Raw genomic sequence first — 18,130 nt, forward strand, 5'->3', positions numbered from 1 at the left:
TTTCGCATTGAATGGGAGTACGGTGGGTAACTTGAAGGCGCATGTACGTCTAAAAAATGAATTTCCTGTAGGCCCCTTCCGCAGAGCCAGTTGTTCTGGCCTCTCGCTGAGCTAGATCTTGGCTGCAGTTCTCATTCTAATGAACCAGTGTCTATTTGCTCTTTCTCGATCTGCACAAAGTGAATCGTGGTCTCCTATTCTTCCAAAGGGACATGGTGTGCCCACTGCACTTTCACCCAAATGACTGAATGCAGTTGCTCCGTAATCGAGACTCTGCCAAACCGTCGCCAAGACGCTGCTCGAGGTACGCGCCATTGCCCAGGGGAGGTATGGTACACTCTTAGACTATCAGTCGGAAAGAGTCGTCCAGACCCTGGTGACCAGCTGCTTCGAAGGGGCCATTGTCTTGACCTTCTTCCCGTCCTGGTCTTCCTCATACTCATCAGACATGAAACTAGCGATGATCTCCCCCCTGAAAGGACTGGGAGGCTCCGCCCAAACATGCGTCACAGCGTCGTTCAGACATTCGATGTTGATTGCCTTGTACCCCTTCGCCGCGGCGTCTCGCTGGAGATACCTAGCAAGAGCAGCCATGATCCCCTTGCCCTCATACTCATGCCTCGTGCTCGTCGCGTTGCGCATGAGGATCTCCCCCCGCTGCTTCGCCGGCTTCCAGCTGTCTATGGGGCGGGGGTCCAGCACATCAAGCTCGTGGTATATAGTTCCGAAGACAGGAAGGGTCTCGACCAACTTCCCTATGGGGGCCGGGTCCAGCGGGTCAACCCCGTCGTAGGAAAGAGCGACGCTGACGAGGGGGAAGTCCATCGCTTCGAGGAGCTCCTCCCCCGAATACTCGTTATTTTCGGGATCCCAGTAAAATTTGCCGTTGGTCGAGGCGGATTCAGCTTTCTTGTACTGGTACTCGGTGTCGAACACGCCGAGGGACAGGCCCGAGGCGATCTGGTGATCGACGAGGTGGGGGACCTCTCTCATCATGTTGTTGAAGCGGGCGCCTTTGCCTTCCGGATAGACATGGGGAAAGATGGTGCTGTGGAACAGGTTACTGTGGCAGACGATGGCGCCGGCCCATTGTGAGTGCTCTGGGGCGAGCTTGCGGATCTCATAACGAGATGGCAAGTTTGTTGGGTTTGTCATTGTGGTTGGTGTAAACCTTGTGATTTGAGCGTCTAGAGGTTTGAGGTCTATGAAGAAGATGGCATTAGTGCGTATGCGCTCACTTAGAAAAAGAGGGGAAGAAATCGCACAGACACCAGGACACGAGTGCGACAACTACACAACAATGATCCGAATATCGCTGACGTGAGAATTCGAAACGGTGTACAGCACCTGCTTAGTAAAGTCTAGCGCTTACGCTTCATCATGCAGTGCACATGAGACGGACATGCGGGTAGGTCAATACCGGGTTGGAAAGACCTCCCTCAATTACTAAACTTGTTACCTCAATGAAGGGGAGCATTAGAATATTGCGACAGCGCTGTACTGATCTCGTCAAGTCATTAGGCTTTTTGGTTAACCAACTGAAGCTTTTCCCTCCTAACTCCATTGACTCAGGTCTGCTACACCTGAGCAACGTTGGAAGTGAGACGATTCTATTAACTGCTGGCATAATGGGCCGCTCGGCCAAAAGACCAGTAATTTCCAATCCCTTGGAAATACACCCAGCAGTCTATAAGCCGTACCGTCACAGGAAGGACTTATGAAGCTCGCGCCCATGTCTTACACCGACTTCAAACTATTGTGTGAGCAGGGCCAACGGCCATACACGCTTGAATTTATATTCATCTGTGCAAGACGTATTTGTTCAGAAATTTCTCATATGCCTCTCAAAGGGTTGCTTCTCGTTGTCTACAGTATACAAATCATCATGAGCCATCTGACTTCTGTGACATCACGAGTGATTGATTCTGGGACTTCAGTCCTACGTGACACAAAATTTGAATACGGTCTATCGACAAAGTCAAGTAGGCTCGGTAATCGAGCGGTTACTGAGCTGCATGTAGCCCCAAACAGACACCTGTGAGCATTAGTAGACTCTGGCCAGAGACTTGATTCATCATAGCGCGGCCACAACATCCGCGGAGTGCATTGTCTACAGGGACAAAGAAGAATCATACAAAAGACAATTGTGCTGATTCCGTGCGTTTGGACTTTTAATATATCGTAGTGGGATCCTTCTGTCACTGTCTGCATTGTCCCTTTGTGTACTAGTCTCGGAAATGGTTGCTCTTATCCATTGTATCTACACAGATGCCATTAAATTTCATGCTTGTTTAATGCACGTTACATTTGCAACAACGCGTGTGGCCTTTGGCGAACTATATAGGTAGGAAGCGTCCGATGCAGAGTGCGGAGGTATCATGGACATCTGCAAAAGCATCGATCACACGCACAACTTTTCTACACTTGACCCAAACTCAAATTCATTGCAGTAAAATAAATACTCAACAGGATGATTGGCTACAACGGTCACTATCTCGAGCCAAAAGTTATGGCTGATGGCCGTTCTTTCACACAGCCCAAAGGTCAGTTTTGCCTTCGGTACCTCATGTTCCGGCAGCGGAAAGCCAGACGCTCCCCCATCGCAGCGCTCTGACAGGGAGGAGAGAGCCGAGGGGAGAAAGGCTGTTTCTTTCAAGACAAAGGAAATAGGATTTTGCCCAGCTTGCCGTAAGTTCTTTGCGAATGTCCAAGCGCATCTTCCACAACATTCATCCCTTCAGTACCAGTGTACGCAATGTAACCCCAACACCAGTCTGGGATCCTTACTGGACCTATGTACTCACATGCTCAGGGCACACCCAGGTGAGCTCTGGTCCTGCATCGGCTGTGAGGAGTGGTTTGCAAACTGGCATGAATTGAAGATCCACTTCAGTCGGGCTCACCCAGAGCAAATTATCGGTTGAAATCAACGTTGAAATTGAGTAGAAAGTAGTGCAAGACACGTACTAGGATCTACAGTATGACCTTGGCGTCTGAGATTACAATAAGATATCTGTTGAAATTGGGTTTCTTTTTGCCGTGAAGCGGCGTTAATTCAATGCCACAGGCGGCTGGAAAGTTTGGACCTATTTTATATGCAGACTTATCGCCTTGATGAGCTATTACATGGAATAACTTTTGAAAAGAGAATCAACCTCTTCATTCATCTTCTATTCTCATTGAATAGATTCTTTTGACTGAGGGCCCAGCACAGCGTGACCTAACCGTCACCAATTTCAACCAACATCATCACTCATCCGCTTATTCCATGTGATTGTTTGCAAGGATTACATTACAATGTGAGGTTATATACTCGTCAACTGATAGACTTAACCATTTACGTAAGGTCCCCCAATTCGGGGTAAACAGGCCTTAAGATTTCGTTCCGTGGCAAGAGTGCGAATGAACAGTGTCATACGTCGTCCTCCCAGATATACTAATAAAGTCACATCTGAAAAACCTAGATGAAGTTACCGCCGCCGTTGCAACGAGAAAGTGGAGCACCATCAGCAATCTGCTTCTGGCAGAGGTTGATGTTGCCCTGGACCCAGGTGAGACCACCGCGCTGGCCCTCCTGGTGAGAAGTTGCCTGGAAGTCGCCCTGGGAGGTCTGAAATAGACCTGAATTAGATCAGAGCGCACCACATAGAAGGAGAAAACGGAAATGGCAGGACTTACCTGTGCGCCAATGCAGCCCTTGAGGATGCGGCCGGACCGGCGCGTGACTGTGGGCTTGGTGACAATTGCACCAGAGTATCCTGGCGTGACCTCGTACGCCATCGCAGCCTGGTAGGTGGTTGTCCAGGAGTGCGATTAGTCGATCTTCAGGGCACCCTTGAGGACGTCTTTTACGAAGGTGTAATCGAGACCGGCGCCGGCAGTAAGACCGTTGGTCTACAGGTGACACTGTAGCCCTGGGTGACGGTAACCGTGGTACGAGATCCGACACCGTGGATCTTGAAGAACCGGATGTTAGCCTAGTACTTGACTCAACAGCTCAGCCGTTTTGGTGAGACTCACAACAGGGGACATCTGCACATCCCAGTCGACAAAGTTCTCAGTCTTGTCCGTAACTGCGGACGTGATGACCTGACAGGCTCGCTTCTTATCCCAGTGCTCGTCCCTGGTCGAGATGATGCTGCCGGTGGCGGCCTCATCAACCGCGTGGAGCTGGTTCAGCTGAGGCTCGATGAGGTCGGTCCAGACATCTTGGCGGACAACCTCGGCGCGGTTCTCGCCGAAGAGCAGAACCTCGTGTGCCTTGAGAACAGTTCCAGGGACCCAAGCAGTGCTGTTATACTCCTGGGGAAGAGCGAGATCGCCGGTGAAGGGGAGGGTTGCCTCGGATCGAGTAACGGACACCGGGCTGCTGGTGGCAACTGAGGCCAGGAAAGCGGCGATAATGATAGTGGGATGCATTTTTGTTTTGAGGAGAGGGGTTGGGATTACCAGGAGGGTTAACGAGTGATTAGAGCTTCGAAAAGAGAATGAGACTAATGAGTATTGAATGCTTGGTGAACCTGCCAAATTTCAGTGTCGTGCCTGAGAAGAGATGCTGAGGCCAGATTTATACGTGTTGATCGTCTTCTTGCCGCCACTCATATCGAACATGCTCTGAGCATGCCTAACATGGTATGACGATGGTCATAACTAGTTGTCCACCGCCGTTCCTCTCACAACTGCCGCTGAAGTCAGACTCAAGGCATGATCTCCAACGTGTGATCATGAGTAAAGCATACACTCAACGGAAGCCAACCCCATGTACTGTACTTGCTACCCAGGCCCAAAATCTGTACGCAACATGGGCCTTGTCCCTGTCACGAGGCTGAATCTATTGATTTGTTTGACTCATTCGGATGTGTCCTCTCTAAGTCGCTCTCCACAGACTATTCTGCCTAAGTTGTGATGATTTGCATGGCTCTATCCTCAGCCTGACTCCGCCCCCATTTACCACCTTGATCCTCAGACCACGAATAGAACCAATCGAGGGCTTCTGACTGGTCATTATCTCTTGTGGCCAATGTGATGTTGGCCCTTAGCAGATGGGGAACCTGTGGGGCGGGGGAGGATACTGCAAGGTCCGCGGTTGACAAGTGGTGGAGCAATTGGGAACCACTCTAGGCGCCACGATACTCAGCAAGATAGGCTCATAATAGATCTGAGCTTATCGTCGTGAGCACTTGATTCATGATCACTGTTACAGATCATTGAATCTGTTCCCAACCACTTGTCACCATTCCCGTTTAGGATCGACTCAAACTCGGATCAACCCGAGCTGGAATATCACATGAGCTGTGAAGGGCTAGGCCGGTGATGTTTCTATTCAGTGACTCGGATGGCGTTTGGTTAAAAAGGGATCAACATCTCAACGTCAGTTTAAGCTTAAATGACAAGCTTTGTAAGGCTCAATGTAGCCAACGGGAGTGGCGTCTGGTGTGGGTAAGGCTCCACAGGTCTGAGTCCATTTATAGATATTCGGAGGAATGGAGCCAAGAAAAGTTTCAGTGGTATTCCTGTTGGCGGATTGTTAATTATCAGCTACGCGCGATGCTATGCCATGTATGGGCCCGGATGAACTCTCAAGGGCATTCCTGACTTGTCCAGACGTGCATGTTGTTGGGCCAGATCGTTTAAGACAGAACATAAAGAGACAGAATTCCAGCCGATCTTGCAGGTTTGGTGGGCAATCTTCAAGCCTCCCACCCAGCTACACAGTTCTAATCTAATAGATTCGTGTCGAAGTTAGCTTTTTTCCCATCCCTCTGGTTCAGCCACACCTTTGGGACTTTCCCTGTTATACATTCGTACTTCAATATAACATTGATCTGTCAGCGGAAATTCTACTAGAATGCAGATCAGCCAAATCACCTCTGTTGTGGCCTTGATGGTCTCTGTCACTATCGCTGTACGTCAGATCGTTCACCTGACCTCTGTTCAAAGAGAAAAATAAAATCATGACACCAATTCGTCTAAATACTGACGCCTTCCATCTGTACTTTAGTGTGACCCAAGCCAGGACTGCTGCTGGGCTGACAGGGGCGGTTGCAGGAGGCAACACAAAACTCGCAACGGAGTGTGCGATGAGCCAGCATACATGCTCGATTTCTGCAGCAACTTCGGTGTCTCTTGTGTAAGTGTCACTTGCCGCCAGGATAGAATCATTTTTACTTCTGGGTTCTCTTTGAAAATGACACTAACAAATTTCCGCTTGAAGGGTGCTGACTGCTGCGCGATTTCCACTGGCTGGGGCCGTGGCTGCCCATAAGAGATCGTGGGCTCATGGGACCGAGATCATGGCGGCGATAACTCATCGTACAGTATTTAGTCCTCGTTTGGATCACAATCTGACTCTGTAACGCCTACTAAAAGATTGGACTCTTCTACCCCGCGTGCCCGTTACTACACATAACGTCCTTTATAATGCACATATAATCACCGAGAATTCCAACATGTCATTTTCCCTTGATGTGATGTACCTTGAATTCAACACACATACGTATATGAAGTCACTATCATCACGCCATGACAGCAAGCAGGTTCTTGTGAATCTGCTCAACACCAGATTGAACCTGACCCTTAACCAGCCCCTTCAGCATCGCGTTACAATCGACCTGGATGTTCACACGCAACTCCAGCCCACCTGGCCCCTCCTCGACCGTCCAAAGCCCCTCGTTCACGACGCCCATCGCCGAGCTGGCACGGTACCAAATCCCGTCCACCAGGTCGACGACCTCGTACTCGGTGTTGACGTTGGAGTCAAAGACGGGGTTGGGCACGTCGTTGCGCACGGTGTAGACCTTGACGTCGGCCGCGGAGCCCGCGCTGCGGGCCTGGATCGCCGAGGGGACCTTGTGGTCGGCGCCGCTGTCGCTGGGGAGCTCCTTGTGCTCCTTGTAGTGCTCTGCCGCGCGGAAGTAGCCGTCGTGGTCGTGCAGCACCGCTACCGCCTTTTCTTTGTTCACGCCGGCTGGGATTGGGCCCGAGCGGGTTATTTCGAAGCGCCCTGGGCCGCTTGTCAGCAAATGTGCCTAGCGTGTTAAGGGTGTATACCTACCCATTTTCTAAGGCTAGTACAACAGTTTCGGAGAGGAAATGGTTCTCTGGTTGGCAAGATGCTTTGGTAGTTGCGATGGAGGGAGCCGACAAACTTTGGAATAGTAGTGGTTCGATATGGCAGTGGTGAACAAGGGAAAGTTACACACCTGAATAGTGTACAAGAGGGCCTTTTATAGCAATGGATTCTATGTCGTTGTCAAGGACAAGCAGGATGTCGATACTCGACTGTCCCAGGCATCGTAGCTGGTCATGAGTAGCAAGCTAGGTGACTGGCTCACTCCTCAGGCAGAGTCAATGCCTCAGCACAGCCCGCCGTTTCAACATCAGAACCACGCTTCTTAATCGTATTCGCATCCATGTTGCCGTAAGAAGGAATTTCGCAAGCCTCAAAGAGGATCCATAACACGATATGACCTCACTTATTCAGCTGTCTACTTCTTGTACGAGCAGTCTGGGAGGGGGACAGACACTTCGATATTGAGTCATTCAAAGGCAACGAGTCTATGCAGTATTGGTTGAGATTTCTATCTGATACCCAAGCGACGGATGCTCGACGAACGAAACACAGGCCTCGAGGCGTCCTCTGTTCGGATTAGCCAGTTTCGTGCATGTGGAGTTGGAGTCCGCCCATGGGGGACTCATCCTAATTTCTTAAACCGCCCGCCCGTTGGTTGATATTATAATCAATACGTCCGTTCCAATTTGACAGCCTCGTTTTCAGCAGGGGCTCGTACTCGGGCATGCGCATCATTTTCTTGAGGAAGTACCCGTTCTCCCCTCGGTCCGCAGAGCGGAGGACACGTTCCATTTGATGCAGAACCGACTTGGTTTCCTCATCAAAGTGCAGGCCCGCGTGTCGCATCTCCTCGAGAAGCGCCATCACGCCGATGGCGTCGCCGAAATGCTGCCACATGACGCTCAATAACTTGTTGTAGAATGATGTGCTGACGCCGAGCACATATGAGGGAAGGCCAAGCTGCTTGATGCGCGGCAGGAGGTTGAAGGCCAGGGGCGACGGCCGGGAGAACTTCTTTTCGAACAGGAGCAGGGCGTCGAGGAGGAGCATGGGGTAGATTGGCCCGTACGTATCCATATTCAGACGAGGCTTGGAAGCCGCCGCCGCAGCAACAGCATCGGCACCTTCGTCTTCTTCTGCAGACGCCTTCTTCTTCTTTCTCCGCTTCGTTTTCTGTGTCTTTGGTTCAGGCTCCGTTGCGGCTAGCCCAAGCTTCTCGACCAGAGTGAAGACCTCCTTCTCAACGACGTCCCAGAGCGCAAAGTCGTTCTCGGCCTTTTCCATCATGGCCTTGATCGTGAGCCTTGCCTCTCGGCGCGATGCCTCCACCTCCACCTTCTTCGCCAGGCTGTCGGACGATGCAACAACCTCTACCGCGTCCCTTTGGAACCCCAGGTCTTCCTGGCCGCCGCCTTCCGTGGCGACGGGGGTGTCTCTCGCAGATTCCATCATTCCGTAGGCTGTCCTCGCCGCCCGCCTTAGGCTGGGAGGGAACTGCAGAAGTGCCTGCTCCCGGTCGGCGGCCGAGTATGTTGACTCGAGCGGCGACAAGGGGTCCAGCCCGTTGACACCTGGATTGGTCTCTGAGTGCCTTTCGGCGGCATCCTGTATGATCGCGCTGAGCTTAAACGGCCCGCCATTGTAGAGACCCTTCAAAAATTTCGGTTTTGTCTGCGTAAGGTCCGGCGTGTTTTCCCGCTTTGGAGTAACGGTGGGCAAGCTCTTCCCCTTCTCGCTGATCTCCTGAAAGATCTTGTCGAAGGCTTGACGCTCGACGGGCGTAATGGTGCCTGTGTCCAGGGGCCCTGCGCTTCCGGCTGTGTCTGGGTTCTCGAGCTCGGGTGGTAGTTCGAAGGGGATTGGGTCGCGTTCGCCTTTCCGTCGACAACTCGGTGTGATGTGCAGTGATCGCGCAAGACGACTTGGCGCTACAGGCCCGGCTCTTGCGAACCGGGCCAGCGTCCGTGTCTGGAACAGGAAGGGTGTCAGTGTCGCCGACATTTGCTGTCCAGATATGTATGCCCTGAGTGCGAGGCAGTAAGCAGTGCAAACTGTCGCGGCAGAAGTGCAGCCGTGGATCTTCTGGGCGGCTCTCCAAAATTTCTGGCGATAAGGAGCTCTGGGCGCTTGGGCCAGTTCTCTATCACAAACCCCTGTCTTCCGCCTCCAGGCAGCTCCAGGCCCCAATCCGGACCCCACCGGGAGCGTGCAAGCGTGTGCCACTCGCGTCTCGTCGCCGCGGTCCGGCGCGTCACATTTTAAAGTGCTTCTTCCTTTGACGCATCGATCACCGCGCCATCACCGCCCGCCACGCACTTCTTTCTAACTTTTGTCCCTTAAGGCATACATTCCTCCTGACTCCAACCTGACTCACAAAAGTGCTGTATCGCAATTTCCTTATTCATCAAAAATGCCTGTAAAGAAGGAGAAAGAGCCCATGTCGGCGTTTGAGCAGCGCCGACTGCAAAATATTGCGGCAAATAATGAGATCCTCAGAGACCTTTCAAACACGGCATCTAAAATCGCGAAGCCAGCTGCTCCGAAGCCCCAGCCTCGCCCACGGCCTAAGAGGCAGCCGGTCGAGAAGAGGGAGCAGCCCAAGAGGGAGAAGGCCGTGGCGACGCGCACAAGCTCACGGCTGAAGGGCGAAACACCCAAACGCGAAGCTGACGATTCGGTACCTGCCTCGCTTCTCCCTCCGGACAGGCCGGCAAAGAAAGCCAGGGTCAACGAAGACTTGAATCTTGGTGATATCCTGGTCGAGGGCCGCAAGTTCACGAACGGGGTCGATGCAGTCACAGGTCTCATTTCTCTGCCCCGGCTGGGCGCGGAACCTGGAGTACGAACATTTGACGAGGAGGACATAAAGGAGACCACCGATGAAGACTTGCGAAATTTGAGGGAAAAGATGAACAGTCTCGAACTCTATGACAAGTGGGCAGTTAATGGTGGGTTGAGGAACAATTCAGCGACGGTGTCCGGGCTGGCAGCTGACTTGAGTGCATCGCAGACATCAAAATTGTACCTCAGCGTATATACTCGATGGGCTTCCACCCAACAGAGGAAAAGCCGCTCATCTTTGCAGGAGACAAAGAAGGAGCCATGGGCATTTTTGACGCCTCACAAGATGTCCCTGAGGTCGATGACGACGACGAAGACGCCGACATTCCGGATCCAGTGATTGCAGCGTTCAAGACACATACAAGAACCATTTCGTCATTTCACTTCCCACTGACAGACCTGAAATCAGTTTACACGGCTTCATACGACTCGTCAATCAGGAAGCTGGACCTTGGGGCTGGGGCTCCGGTCTCTGTGCAAATCTTTGCGCCCGGCGATGACGATGACCTCCCTATCAGCGCAATCGACATGGCGCCGAACGACGCCAGCACTATTGTTTTCTCAACACTTTCAGGGTCTGTCGGTCGATACGACATCCGGACCAAGGACGACGTAGAGATTTGGGAGCTCAGCGACGCCAAAATCGGGGGCTTTGCGCTACATCCTCACGCTCCACACCTGTTTGCAACAGCCTCGCTTGATCGCACCATGAAGATATGGGATATGCGAAAGATCTCAGGCAAGGGCGACATGCGGCATCCAGCTTTGATTGAGGAGCACGTGTCGAGGCTGTCAGTTTCACATGCATCTTGGAGTTCCGGCGGTCACATCGCTACTAGCTCTTACGACGACACCATCAAAATTTACGACTTCAGTGATGCCACCTCGTGGAAGGTCGGGCACAAGATCTCTGAGAAGGATATGAAGCCGTCGAGCATCGTGAAACATAACAACCAGACAGGAAGATGGGTCACGATCCTGAAACCACAATGGCAGCGACGACCAACAGATGGCATTCAGAAGTTTGCGATCGGAAACATGAACAGGTTTGTGGATGTCTACGATGCCAATGGCGAGCAGCTGGCCCAACTGGATGGTGACGGCATTACCGCTGTGCCGGCCGTTGCGCATCTGCATCCGTCGCAGAACTGGGTTGTTGGTGGTACAGCCTCGGGCAAGGTGTGCTTGTGGATGTGAGCTGGTGCGCCGTCTTTGGAAATGTTGGGAACGGATGTATGGACATCCTGCAGACGACATGCATGCGACCATTGGAACGATGTCGCGCAAAAATCCAGCTTGTAAAAGGTCTAATGTATATTCTGCTGGGCACCAGATCGCAGCCGTGGAACAAACCATGCAGTAGAGACCAGCACGGTAGGAACCTTGTTGGTTCTTTGGGTTTAGAACGTTGCGGTTGCTCCGGAGCGACCCACAGTCCAGAGGCTGGTGGCTTGGAAGACATCAGGCAGGATAGGATATCCCTGGAAGCAGAATAATCACCTCGGTCTCTTTGGCTGTTATTGAATTAAACAGAATAGGGAGCCCATCTTCAAGATTGTCCTCCAAGGGACAGGATGAGCGGTACGTGTACATGTGGCCGAGAACCGAATTTCGTGATGAGGCGAAGAGGCGTTGAGGGCAACTGGTTCAGAGCTCGAGTGACTCTCTTCTGGCATGTGATAGCTGTCAGCTGGGAGCTTCTCCCGCGTCACCGAGTCCACACCTTGGGGGGCCCCTTGGCGCCTGGGCAGCTAATCGATAAGGAAACAGGCGCTAAGTGGCGGGTGGGTCTCTCCGGCCCACTGACAAGTCGCAGCTCGGCCAATGATGGAATCGTCAATCCTCGACTCTGGGGTCATTCGTTCGCTATCTATCATGCCGACTCCATAACTCCATCCGAAGTCGTCACAGGGCCCCCCGACCCAGCACGTACCGTCATTCAGGGTCCCGGTGATTGTACTCGCCTCGCCTCACCTCGCATTTCAGCGAAACGGAGCCCTAGTGTTGGGCCATTCCTACTCTTCCGGGCCCAAAGGCATCTCCTACCTGCGCCGCAGACTTGGCGATATTCCTAAAAATACAGCCTGCGCAGCATCCAGCAACCGGTATCCGTTCCTCGGCCTCGGTGTTCCTGGTCCTTGTTTCGTTCTCTTGTCGAACACCGGCACAAGCTCACTCGCTCTGATCACGCGTCTCTGCTGCCCTGGCCATCATCGTCCGCTTTACAAGTCCCTTGACGAATACGGAGTCAGCCTGACTGGTGACCGTATATCTGCTGCACAGCAGACCAGCTATAGAGGGTGCTCAACGAGACTACATCCGCATTACGGCCTCCATCTGTTCTAGATGCGTGGTTGATCCCGTCACATAGGTTGTTAGTTGGTGGCTTCCACTCTTTGTCAAAACCAAGACCATCAGAACACTAGACACCAAGCCTCCATCCTGGATCTCTTCAACTGGTCAGCCGGTGTCCTCGACAGTCCAAGTATACAGTCACTCTTCCATCCTGAATCACGTCCATCCTAGGAAAGCTGCATCCGGGGTGCCACATCTCCGTTCTTTGACAAGAGCTCAACCCTGCTGTCCAACAAGCGCTACATCTCGTCCCACCTGAGTGTCGTCCACTAGGAAGTTATATCCCAGCCTGCCTTGCAGCATCCTTTTCCCATCTAGGCAGCGGTCTGCCTAGACCGACCCACGAGACAATGGAGCCCGACCTACCTCAGTCCCCGAACCCTCCACAACCTTCCGCCGACTCACAGGCAGACGCGAGACACGGTGCACACCAACAAAGAGACGCCAATACGACCTCGACAATCCCTCAACCACACCGGCATCGCGGTGCCTGGTCTCCCTGTCGACATTCCGAAGACGAGTCCCGACGACGAGTATCGCACCGAAGGCTCCAAAAGCGACGACCCCCTCACCTGTCCAGCATGGACTTCCCGGAACAGCTCCAACAGAAAGATGGGGACGAAGAGCAAGAGGAGGACGTGTTGCCCATCGGGCTCGGCAACGGCAACCATTCGTTCATGAACCTGAATCAGAGCATCTTCGGTCTCATTGCTGCTGCCGGCCCCAAGGTCGACTTCCACGATAGGTTCGAGGGCCACAGCAGTGAGGAAGAGGAGGCAGACGAGTCTGATGATGACGGAGCACATCCCAAGCGCAAAGACGATGCTGCCACGGGGAAACTGGCGAAGACCACAGTGCTTAAGCAGCCTGCGGCCAAGACCAGCAAACAACACCGCCGGAAGTTCAGCGATAGCAAATTGATGAAGTCAGTTCCAATATTATCCAAGTTGTCGACTAAGAGCCGTTCAAAGAAGGAGAGCAAGGAACACGTATCTCAAATCCAGGAGGAGTCGGAGCCGGAGTCCTCTGCTGGCGATGGGCTGGCCAACGAAGAAAGCCGGCTGGCGCCGATGATGAGCCGGATGCTTGATGCGCGCGCCGAAATGTCTGCACGCCCAAGTTTTGACATAGAGCGGCGCTCGATCGATAGAAGGGGCGACTCGTCTGAGACCACAGACGCAGGCCCGTCCGAACTCTCGAAAAGGCTGCAGAAGATCTTCGAATTTGAGGAGCCGGAAGAGCTGATTTCAGGTTGGATACTGTCGCCGCCGCCTAGTGTTTGGACGGAAACTGACATCGGAAACAGAATACCCATGCTGGCTGCTTCAAGGTGTGCTCCTGCAGGGCTATATTTACATAACATCTAAACACATCTGCTTCTACGCATACCTCCCCAAGAAAGCGGTCAGTCAGCCCGAGCCACACCCCGAGAAAACGTCGCTTACAATATACAAGCACGAGGTCACCAAGTCTGGCTACCTGTTCAAGTCTGGCAAGCGAAACCCCAAGTACAACAGGTACTGGTTCCGGCTCAAAGGCGATGTGCTCTCATACTTCCGCGATCCTTCTAATTTGTACCTTCCTCACGGTCAAATCGATCTGAGATATGGTATCTCCGCTACGATCACCGACAAGGACAAGGATGGCCTTTATTTCTCCGTCGAGACTGACCACAGGACGTATCATTTTCGGGCAGATAGCGCACCCAGTGCGAAGGAATGGGTCAAGTGTTTGCAGCGGGTCATCTTCCGAAGTCACAACGACGGCGACAGCGTCAAAATCAGCCTGCCGACCGCGAATGTTATTGACATCGAAGAAACACAGATGCTAGAGTTCGCGGACACTTGCAAGATACGTGTCATCGACAACGATGAGACGTACGCTATTGACGAGGTAGGGTAAAGGCTGAAGAAGAAGGCTTTATTGTGAATCATGCTGACTGACGCTCAACAGTACTTTTTCTCATTCTTCAGCTTTGGAAAGGAGGCGATCGGCGTTCTCAAGATCCTCATCGAGGATGCGACGTCTTCTACCAACGACAGTCAGCCCAGGAAGCTCGACGTGCCGCCAACTGTCGATGAAGCAGCTGCGTCAACTGTGCCGGCGTCGAAGAGGAGCTCCTCGACTGGCCTTCAGCCTGGCTTCCAGCCTGGTCTTGCGCCAATACGCACTGCCAAGATACGAGACAACGTGAGGGCTACACTCTCGCCCCTGTCCCCTCAATCACCGCCGGGCCCCTCTCCTCGCGCTAGTGGTGATTTCTCGAGGACCAGCTTTGATGCGATACGACAGTTCGGTCGAGGGAGTAGGGACGCGAGCCGTCACGAAATTCCTCGGCGGAGTTACAGCAGAGACAGCCGGTCACAGAGTAGACACCGCCATGGCCATGATGACGCCAAGTCCGGCGCAGACAAATTCGCATCGACAGACTCCAACGCCGAGTCGACCGAAGACCCAAGTATAGCGAGCATTTCAGCCATGACGACGTCTGGAGAGATGGACCAATCGGCCAGTCAGATCCTCAGAGGAAGTGATGTCTTCCACAGCCCTACGGTCCGGAGGTCAGCCTCGGCCTCTATGGGCAACGAGCGCGAATCTCCTCGCAGCCCTCATCACCATGTTTCCACTGGCTCTATCAACTCCCAATACAGGCCTCGCCATGCTGCTACTACAGGCCAGGCAATTGACCTGTCTTCTGGCGACAAGATGGAAGGCAACCCGTCGACTCCCACTCTACAGACAATCAGTAAAATGGGCTCGTATCCGTTACAAAGAGTTGGCGCTTTTGCAGAATACCTGGGCCGGCATTCGAAACGAGTAGGCGGCCTGCTCGCTACTGAGTCCGTGGGCTACGCTGGAAAGATGTCCGGGATGTGGAAGGGCGGTCAGAGGCACTACGACGAGCCAGCTGCCTTGCGAACAGACGACGAAGCCGACGACGAGGAACAGGACAAGGTCTCTGAGCAGCGATTTCAAGACCACTTCGCCCTGCCCAGGTCAGAAAAGCTCAGGGCGACCTATTTTGGGTACTTCATGCGTGTGCTGCCTCTTTATGGCAAAGTCTACATGAGCGACCGGAACTTTTGCTTCCGGAGTCTCATTGCTGGGTCTCGCACGAAACTTATCCTTCCAATCCGAGATATTGAGAACGTCACGAAATCGAGTGGCTTCCGTTTCGGCTACGCTGGCTTGGTAGTTGTGATTCGCGGTCACGAAGAACTTTTCTTCGAGTTTGGAGATTCCGCGCTGCGGGACGACTTGGCTGTCTTTTTGCTGAGGGGCATCGAAGCTGCTAAGTTCTTGCGTGAGTCTGGAGAGCTAGATAGTGAGGAAAAAGAAGATGCGCAGAACGCCGAGGAAGAACACAAAGCGCTTGAGGAAGCTCGGCATGACGAATTCCCTGACCACGAGATCGCTCTCCCACGCCAGACTTCAAATGTTTCCGACGGACCGACCATCATATTCGATGATCCAAAAGCATCTTTCATCAACTTCAAGCCCGAAAAGTCTCTTCGCATCACCTGCCTAACTATTGGTTCGAGGGGTGACGTGCAGCCCTACATTGCGCTCTGCAAAGGATTGCTTGCCGAAGGTCACAAGCCCAAGATCGCCACGCACGCCGAGTTCAAGGACTGGATCGAGGGGCATGGCATCGAGTTTGCTCCTATCGAGGGCGATCCCGGCGAGCTCATGCGGCTGTGTATCGAGAATGGCACCTTCACGGTAGCCTTCCTCCGAGAAGCCAGCTCGACTATGCGAAACTGGCTGGATGGTCTTCTGGCCAGCAGCTGGTTAGCTTGCAAGGGCTCCGACGTCCTCATCGAAAGCCCGTCTGCCATGGGAGGCATCCACATTGCTGAGAAGCTCTGCATACCCTATTTCCGGGCCTTTGGTATGCCATGGACGAGGACAAGGGCCTATCCACACGCCTTCATGATGCCTGAGCGAAAGATGGGAGGTGCCTACAACTTGGTCACCTATGTTCTTTTCGACTCCGTCTTTTGGAAGTTCACCGCGCACCAGATCAACCGGTGGCGCAACAAGACCCTGGGCTTGCCAAACACCAGCCTCGAGAAGATGCAGCCCAACAAGGTCCCCTTCTTGTACAACTTCTCTCAACACGTCGTGCCCCCGCCACTGGACTACAGCGACTGGATCCGTGTCACAGGGTATTGGTTTCTCAATGAAGGCGGCGCAGACTGGACACCCCCAGCAGATCTGGTAGCCTTCATTGAGAAGGCCAGGAAAGATGACAAAAAGATCGTGTATGTCGGATTTGGCAGCATCATCATGGACAACCCTGCCAAATTCACCCGCGAGATTATTGACGCCGTTCTGAAGGCGGATGTGCGGTGCATTCTAAGTAAGGGGTGGAGTGACCGTCTGGATCCCAAGTCTGAGGAGGCGCAGAAGATGGGCGCTGGCGACGGTGACGACTCTACCAAGGGTACCAACGATGGAAAGAGTGGCACAACTGAAATTCCACTGCCGCCTGAAATTTTCCCCATCAAGTCTGCTCCTCATGACTGGCTGTTCAACCAAATCGATGCCGCGGCACACCACGGTGGCTCTGGGACAACAGGCGCGAGCTTGCGAGCTGGTATACCGACGATAGTACGTCCGTTCTTTGGCGACCAGTTCTTTTTCGGAAACCGCGTCGATGATCTCGGTGTTGGTATTCTTCTCAGGAAGTGGGGTGTGAACTCTTTCGCCAGAGCGCTGTGGGAGGCAACACATTCGGAGAGGATGATTGTCAAGGCCAGGGTGTTGGGAGAGAACATTCGAAAGGTAGGCTCATTTTCTTTCATCTGCATGTACTGTGGCATGATTCAGTTGTTGACTTTGCTTCGCAGGAAAACGGTGTCGACACAGCCATTCAATGCATCTATCGCGACATGGAGTATGCCAAGTCCCTCATCGAGAGGAAGGCAGGCAGGAATGCGGCTGCAGCCGAACGAGCCGCGACGTCGGGCTCCGACGACATGGACGACGAAATCGAGGAGGAGAGCTGGACGTTCATAGGAGATGACACCGGACCGGACGAAAACGACCTGGATATCGACGGTGTCATGAGACGAAGCCAGCTCCTCATGCCCCTTGGTTCGCCCGAAGGCCCATCCGCGAGGAACAAGTCGCTCGGAAGCAAGGCACTCATGAGCGGCAACAACCCCTTGATGATGCCAGGTGCTAATCCTGCAAAGATACCGACGGCACAGCGCAGCCCGCTCAGCCCGCCGAGGCAGAGCAGCACAAGTAACGACAGCGCAAAGGAGAACGACCGCGGGCGATAGTGGACTCCCCGTTGCACCCGTGGGGTGAGCTTGTGGCTGAGGCATAGCCTACCCTGGAGGGGATCGTGGAGCAGCCTCAAAGTTGAAACTGGAGGCTCGTCCAAGGTCAGCTTCAGGCCGAGCTTCAGGTTTGTCAACAGGTCCTCACCCTCGCGTGCACCGAGGAGGCATGGCGAGGGGGACCTCGGACCCGAGAAGGCCTGAGAGAGATCATGGACCCGGGTGGTTTGGGGAGAAGTGGTGATCACCGTCACAGAATAGGGTATGATGGTAATGAACATGTGAAGAGCTTGTACTGTTGTTTCTACATGTGGTAACGAATATGGATCGGGAATGGTAGAACAACAGCCGGCAAGACGTTGGATGTAACGGAGCGAGGAGTGTCCGCGGCTTCAACTGCTTGGGCTTGGAGGGCTAGGCGGGAAGCATGACACGAGCTGGCTGACTTGCTCTCCCTAGAGAAGAGGTTCTCTCTTCTTTCCTTTTGTTGCAAAGGGGTATCATGACAACTCTCTGGGTCAGCATGGCGTTTAATTCGGCGAGGTTCACTTTGTGGTTAATTATTACACTC

General features: G+C 53.2%; 7 protein-coding genes across 7 annotated transcripts; 2 read left to right on the forward strand and 5 right to left on the reverse strand.

Moving 5' to 3' along the window:
* Positions 1–348: 348 nt before the first annotated feature.
* INS49_013924 (uncharacterized protein) lies at positions 349–1,155 on the reverse strand (the record flags this gene model as incomplete). Its single annotated transcript, XM_043174616.1, has 1 exon — positions 349–1,155. The coding sequence occupies one exon, from the start codon at positions 1,153–1,155 to the stop codon at positions 349–351; it is 807 nt and encodes a 268-aa protein (XP_043021561.1).
* A 2,305-nt stretch (positions 1,156–3,460) lies between these two features.
* INS49_013925 (uncharacterized protein) lies at positions 3,461–3,780 on the reverse strand (the record flags this gene model as incomplete). Its single annotated transcript, XM_043174617.1, has 2 exons — positions 3,461–3,610; positions 3,679–3,780. 2 exons carry the CDS (start codon positions 3,778–3,780, stop codon positions 3,461–3,463), a joined length of 252 nt encoding a protein of 83 aa, XP_043021562.1.
* Positions 3,781–3,813: 33 nt separating this feature from the next.
* Positions 3,814–4,419, reverse strand: INS49_013926 (uncharacterized protein; the record flags this gene model as incomplete). Its single annotated transcript, XM_043174618.1, has 3 exons — positions 3,814–3,894; positions 3,948–3,956; positions 4,021–4,419. The coding sequence occupies 3 exons, from the start codon at positions 4,417–4,419 to the stop codon at positions 3,814–3,816; spliced, it is 489 nt and encodes a 162-aa protein (XP_043021563.1).
* Positions 4,420–6,515: 2,096 nt separating this feature from the next.
* INS49_013927 (uncharacterized protein) lies at positions 6,516–7,058 on the reverse strand (the record flags this gene model as incomplete). Its single annotated transcript, XM_043174619.1, has 2 exons — positions 6,516–7,003; positions 7,055–7,058. 2 exons carry the CDS (start codon positions 7,056–7,058, stop codon positions 6,516–6,518), a joined length of 492 nt encoding a protein of 163 aa, XP_043021564.1.
* A 641-nt stretch (positions 7,059–7,699) lies between these two features.
* On the reverse strand, positions 7,700–9,073 carry INS49_013928 (uncharacterized protein; the record flags this gene model as incomplete). The annotated part of the gene is made up of 1 exon (XM_043174620.1): positions 7,700–9,073. The coding sequence occupies one exon, from the start codon at positions 9,071–9,073 to the stop codon at positions 7,700–7,702; it is 1,374 nt and encodes a 457-aa protein (XP_043021565.1).
* Positions 9,074–9,482: 409 nt separating this feature from the next.
* On the forward strand, positions 9,483–11,409 carry INS49_013929 (uncharacterized protein; the record flags this gene model as incomplete). The annotated part of the gene is made up of 3 exons (XM_043174621.1): positions 9,483–10,020; positions 10,083–11,106; positions 11,349–11,409. The coding sequence occupies 3 exons, from the start codon at positions 9,483–9,485 to the stop codon at positions 11,407–11,409; spliced, it is 1,623 nt and encodes a 540-aa protein (XP_043021566.1).
* A 1,440-nt stretch (positions 11,410–12,849) lies between these two features.
* On the forward strand, positions 12,850–17,559 carry INS49_013930 (uncharacterized protein; the record flags this gene model as incomplete). Its single annotated transcript, XM_043174622.1, has 4 exons — positions 12,850–13,519; positions 13,575–14,161; positions 14,222–17,056; positions 17,122–17,559. The coding sequence occupies 4 exons, from the start codon at positions 12,850–12,852 to the stop codon at positions 17,557–17,559; spliced, it is 4,530 nt and encodes a 1,509-aa protein (XP_043021567.1).
* Positions 17,560–18,130: the final 571 nt, after the last annotated feature.

The sequence above is a fragment of the Diaporthe citri genome (genome assembly GCF_014595645.1).
Source record: "Diaporthe citri strain NFHF-8-4 chromosome Unknown scaffold_7, whole genome shotgun sequence".
In the NCBI taxonomy this organism is placed as follows: Eukaryota; Fungi; Ascomycota; class Sordariomycetes; order Diaporthales; family Diaporthaceae; genus Diaporthe; species Diaporthe citri.